General features: G+C 34.7%; 1 protein-coding gene across 3 annotated transcripts in view; it reads right to left on the reverse strand.

Annotated features, from left to right (window-relative positions):
• Positions 1-6,652, reverse strand: part of LOC106881096 (anoctamin-10) — a 100,588-nt gene that overhangs the window by 22,996 nt on the left and 70,940 nt on the right. For all 3 annotated transcript variants that reach the window (XM_014931322.2, XM_052967896.1, XM_014931324.2), the window contains exon 3: positions 4,556-4,691. In XM_014931322.2, coding sequence (XP_014786808.1) covers positions 4,556-4,691 — 136 coding nt within the window. The remainder of the gene's footprint in view (positions 1-4,555; positions 4,692-6,652) is intronic.

Below are 6,652 nucleotides of genomic sequence, written 5' to 3' on the forward strand. Positions count from 1 at the left end.
ATATATATATATATATATATATATATATATATTGGGGGAAAAACAAGAAGAAAAAAATGAATTAGTAATTACATCTATTTATTTTCCATTTTCTTCTTGTTTTCCCCCCGATATTGATAATTTCAATAATCCTAAACATATATCAATGACTTTCGCATTATATGATATGGATTAAACCAGTGGAATACCTTGAATTATATAATCCCTAATTACGATATGACTTCCTCGAACTAACTCTGTGTGTGTGTCTGTGTCTGTGTGACTGTGTGTGTGTCTGTGTCTCTGTGTGTGTCTGCGTAAGAAGAGCACAAGTGGGATTTGAAATTTGGTAGCATTTTATTGATGCATTCATAGATTACGTCATAGCATAAATCCACCATCTTCAGGTTAAATTTTAAACACGTATAAACAGGCAAGATAAAACTAGAAGATGGTCTCTTCACAAACTACTTGTTGATATGCCTAGATTCTAAAGGATCCTATAACCAATCTATACATCAATGAGCTGGCACCTATAACCACATCCAGAGAGCTCCTCAAATACTCAAATATGGTATCTGGAATGTTGTGGCCTATTTTCAATATCTGTGAGTGCGTGTGCATATGTGTGCGTATAGTGTATCTTGTGTGTGAAAATTGATTTATGATTGACACGATTAAATTTAGAGCTCCATGCTCCATGTTGATTATCATCATCCACTCTGCTTCCAGTGCAGTGGTTAAGCAACTACTATACTCAGTAGTATTACTAGTTATGATACAGAGAACTAATGTAAGAGATAAACACAAGTATACATCATTAGTTCTTGTGTGGCTGTTTGGAAATTCTGCATTGGATGTGTCAAGAGCAATTGGATGCTTAACCACAAAAAGTCATTGGGGAAGAGAGAAAGAGAGAGAGAGAGAGAGAGAGAGAGAGAGAGAAAGAGAGAGAGAGAAGGAGAAAGGAGAGGAAGAGAGAGAAAGATAGAGCAGTATGTATAGTAAATAACTTACAAACCTTGTGTATTGCACACATATAGGCACAAAATATCTTTTTATGCAACCTCTCTGACAGTGTCTGAGAGTGAGTTTAGGTATCATCGTTAACTTCAACTATTCTATCTAAACTCAAACCTGTAGATGTACAAAACTGTGAGTGAAGTTTGTGGTATTAATGTATACAATTGTATGCTAATTCATTTTTGGAACATCTCAAAGCACACAGATCATCATCATCATCATTATCATCACCATCACCATCATCACCACCATCGTCATCACCACCACCACCACCACCACCACCACCACCACCATCATCATCATCATCATCATCATCATCATCATTTAGCATCTGCTTTCCATGCTGGCGTGGATTAGATGGTTTGACTGGAACTGGTAAGCCAGAGAACTGCATCTAGTTCCAGTCTGATTTAACATGGTTTCTACAGCTGGATGCCCTTCCAAATGCCAACCACTCCAAGTGTGTAATGGGTGCTTATGCTGTTATATATAGCTTTATGTGTATGTTTCGAGATAATTTACAAAAGAATACATTTGCAGTCTCTTGAAAGTTTATTTAATTCTCATGACATCAACAGTATACAATTCTTTTATTCTTTTATTCTTTTACTTGTTTCAGTCAGTTGATGTATAATTTTATTTTAAGTCTTGTATTTCCATTGTTTTGGGTTTTTTTTTCATGTTCTAGTGTTTTCTTGTGTTTATTGTTGTGTCTTTGTATTGGCGTTAATCAGCTAAACATGATTAAAATATTTCACAGTTGTACTTGTTTGACGAGTGATTTGTGATGCAATGGAAGTGTGTTAATGACTAGGTTGCTGAAGCATGATGAAACTTTTTTTTGACACTTCATTGTAAAATGTATTAAAAAGAAATGTTTGAAAATGATTACTATGTTTTTGTACGTTTTTAAATGGCTAAAATACCTCTTTCATGATGTAATTATTAAGATTAAAAAATATAATATATGCTGTTAAGATTTCACCAAAAGGAACCTAAGACAATAACTGATTGGCTAAATCTTAGATGTTCCTTACTGGCAGATAGTTCTAAATACTTCTAAATACCACATTGTTTTGCTAATTTATTTGTGTAACCTGTGACAAAGTTGATACTGCATAGGGAAATTGATAAAAAAAACTTGTGGGAAAGTAAAGCAAAGTTACACACAAATTGACAATGAAGACAATAGACAGTGAATAGAGCAGGGTGACTGTATTGCTGTTAGTCTTGTATACGCATACAAAAAATGCCCTATATATACCAATGTCATGTAAATAGCTAACACAATGATAGACGATAATCAAGGATGTGACATCTGGCAGATCTTGGGAAGTAAAGACCAACACCATTGGTAATTTATGGCATAACTAAGCACTCCTTTAAATTTGCATTTAATTAAAATATTTCTGTCCCAATGGAATTTTCGTTGGTCACCTGCTTTATATAAAAAAAATAATGTGGAAAAAAAAAAAAAAGAAATCCAGCAAACCTCTGAATATTTAGGAAGAGTAAAGTATGTAATCTAATAGAAGATTTGTTCTAATATTTCTGATAGAACATCAGAGTTGAAAAATAAATATGAAAATGCTTCATTTCCACCATAACTTGTTTCCAGACCTTCCTATATGCCTCTTCTACATTTTTCTTCACATCAATGACTTACAAAATTCAACACCTCCAATATATCAACCCATCCAAACATCTTTTCCTGTATTTCCACTGAATAGTAACTTACTTAGGAGTCAAAGGTATGGTTGCATTGCACCAAACAAACCATCAACTCTGTCCTTCATTCTGAAATTAGCATAAGCAAAAATAGTCTGTTAAATTTCAACTTAACCCTACCCTGTAATGCCATAATTAAAACATTGTATAAAGCAGTGATTTTTCAAACATTTTTTTTTATCTTCAGCACATGGAGTAAGGTACTAAAAGAGTAACAGCACACCATTAGCTTTTAAGAAGTTTTACAATGTAAAAGAAAAAGTATTAAAACTGTTTTTAAACAGAGATATGTGCATGGTATAAAAACACACTCAAATATTATGGCATTTTCCAACTCCTCACAGAACCATGCTGCACACTCTCATGATATATGTAGGATGCAAGTATGTTACAGTACTTTAGTTGAAAAACTCTGGTCTAGAGGCTGGAAATGTACCTGTCTGAGCCAGGTTTCCTTGTAGTGCTATCCATTACAAAGTCTCTTTGACACTGTGACATGTTCAACAGGAACTGTACTGAAATCAAGTTCCTGACAGTAATTAGGATCTTATAGTGATCTATTATGTGACAGTTAAAGGTTGTGTGTGCAATACTTGTTTGGACAAAATGAAAACTCAGGCTAGTGACAGGAAGGAAATAATTCCTTCATTTTGAATTACATTTCAATCTCTAATAACAGGTTGAGAAGAAAGAATAATCTTCAACAATGTTTATTAATAACAACCTAACATTTACATATATATATATATATATTTATATGAAATCTTTGAATTCTCATCTTACAGCAATTTCGCAATTTCTTATACACACATAACATACATAAAACAAACTGTACCTATATATATATATATATATATATCATCATCATCATCATCAAACGATGATGATGATGATGATGATATATATATATATATATATATAGGTACAGTTTGTTTTATGTATGTTATGTGTGTATAAGAAATTGCGAAATTGCTGTAAGATGAGAATTCAAAGATTTCATATAAATACAGGACAGTCCCTGGTTACAACAAGAATAATTTCTTAGAGAGAAAGTTGAAGGATGAAAATTATTTTATTAAAAGTAGGTCTAAAGACATTTGGTCCCCAACTGCAATGAGAAAAGTTCTAACGGGTAGCTGAACTCCAGCCTTTCTATAAACTCACTAAAAAGTTCCAGAATATTCCATGGGCCCTTTTGGTGTAAAAATTAAATTTTCTTTTTTGTCTGTCAACACTTATCCAAAACTGGTGTTAAAAACAACTGGCTTGGAAAACAATGTCAGCAGGTATTATAATAGAGTTCAGTGATATAACCAAAATTAACTCTGGTTAATATTTCGTGAATATATTAATCAGTATTGGCAATTATCTCTGGGTAACATTAATAAATATAGTATTTATTTGCTAGTGGTTTTGAGTTTCAAACTTAAACATTCAAGGTTCAAATTCAAGAAAGGCTATCTACTAAAAATTCAGTCTAGCCTATGTTCTTTTGTATTACAGTAACTTTACCATGGTACTGCTTAGATAGGTTTTACATTTCTGTTTACATTTTTGCTACAGACATCAGCCTACAGTAAATCAATGTGAACGTCAATGGCATCAACTTCATCAGTCCTGGAAAAACCTGCAAAAGCTATGAGCAGTACCACCTCTTCCAGACTAAAATGGAAAAAGAAAATGAAAAAACAAAACAATCTTGGCTGCAAAGTTAAATGTGTGGTTTGAGTTGAATACTTATCTAAACATTAACTCCAATACCAAATTGTCATCATAGTTAGAAAATAGTGTTTTAAATGCATGATTATTAAACATTTCTTGGTACCTGCTCCTTGGAAGTTCTCCAGGTCATCAATGTTGAAATCTCTGTAATAACCATCATTGTACTTCTTCTTCAAGTCAAACAGTTCAGCTCCAAGTAATAATTTCTCTGGAGTAGCACTCAAATAAAGCAACGTTTTCTACAATAAACAAAAAGAAGTAGGTTTCGTTATTGTTTTCTCATATCTTCATATAAAATATCAAAGGAGATAGGAACATAATAATGACAATAAGCAACATATCAAGGTTAAGTAGACCCAAGTGTCTTGTCTAAGGAATGAATACAACATTTGTGAAAAATATTGAGTCATACTAGGTCAGAGTTCAAAGTTTGTCCAATAGTGAAGACATGTATATTGTGTAATACGATAGAGAGGACGTGAGGTGTCATGTGGAAACTTCAGTTTCAAGATTCACATCCAAAAGACAAAGATAAAAGTGCTTGTAACAATATGATCAACAACCCTACAAAATCATGATGGGGAGCAAGTTCTTGGACCCTATATTCAACTGCCCTGGCTCTCTGTTACTCTACAGTTGAGTACGTAACCCCATATTCAAAAGATCTATAATAAAAAGCCAGCTCTAGTCCTTTAATGCTACCTGCACTGACTCCTGTGCAGGTGGCACGTAAAAAACACCATTTGAGTGTGGCCGTTGTCAGAACCGCCTGACTGGCCCTCGTGCCGGTGGCATGTAAAAGCACTCACTGCACTCTCGGAGTGGTTGGCATTAGGAAGGGCATCCAGCTGTAGAAACTCTGCCAGATCAGATCGGAGCCTGGTGCAGCCATCTGGTTCGCCAGTCCTCAATCAAATCGTCCAACCCATGCTAGCATGGAAAGCAGACGTTAAACGATGATGATGATGATGAATCAACAGATGTCATATTCTCAATGAACAGATGTCATATTCTCAATGAACAGATGTCTTAACATCAGAATGCTACTGATATAACATTATTTACAAACACTGTCATGCCACCAACAGATGTAACACACTTAAAGATGTCATAATCACAAATATTAAATATTTTAATATTATTGCTAGATGTCCTAACCACTATCATCACCAACATTATCATCATCATTGTTTTAATGTCTACTTTCCTATGCTTGTATGAGTCAGACAGAATTCGTTGAGGCAGATTTTCTCCAGATGGATACCCTTCCTATGGCTAATCCATGTATATTTCCAACTAAGGTAGTATTTTCCTGTGGCCTGGCATGTTTTCAAGGAAGACTGGAAACAAACAACAACACTGGCATGATGGTGGTGCTTGTTTACAAATACTGTCCAATGTGAAGACAAGGAGAGGCAAACACACACACACACACACACACATGATAACATAAAGACTAACAATGACATCAATAACATACCAACTTTACCTCTACCATAACATAATCAACCCTAAAAGCAATAATACCAATTCTACCACCAACACCACCACCACCACCACCGCCACCACCGCCGACACTAGATTTACAAGGTCTGGCTAGTGAAACAATAGTCTGGAGAAATTAATTACAATAGCCATCTTAGGTGGTGGTAGTGGTGATTGAAGAAGTAGTACCTATCATTGTGGAGCTTTGCTAGAACAGTTTGACAGCCTGGATGATGACAACAACAGACACTGCCCCCCCCCCCACCACTACCAGCAACAACAACTATAGTTACTGCTATAACATCAGCAACTTCTTAAAAGGTAAATAATAGCTTTCATATGTTTTGCTTTATAGCTAACATACATGCACACACTTAAACACATGCTCAAACACACACACACACAAACACACACACACACACACAGAGCAAGATATATGGATACATGAATACATTTTTGCAAATATATGCACATATACACATAACTAGATGTAGCAGCTACACATACTTGCACATATAGCCAAACACACATACACACACACACACACACACACTATACATATATATATGTATGTGTGTGTGTGTGTGTGTGTGTGTGTATATATATATATATATATTCTTTTTTTTTCCTGGGGGAAGGCCAGTTTATGGGGTTACCCTGGGTTTCCCATCCATAAAGGGTTTAACTTTATGGTGTTAAAAGAATACACACACAC

The sequence above is a fragment of the Octopus bimaculoides genome, chromosome 5, assembly GCF_001194135.2.
Source record: "Octopus bimaculoides isolate UCB-OBI-ISO-001 chromosome 5, ASM119413v2, whole genome shotgun sequence".
Classification (NCBI taxonomy): Eukaryota; Metazoa; Mollusca; class Cephalopoda; order Octopoda; family Octopodidae; genus Octopus; species Octopus bimaculoides.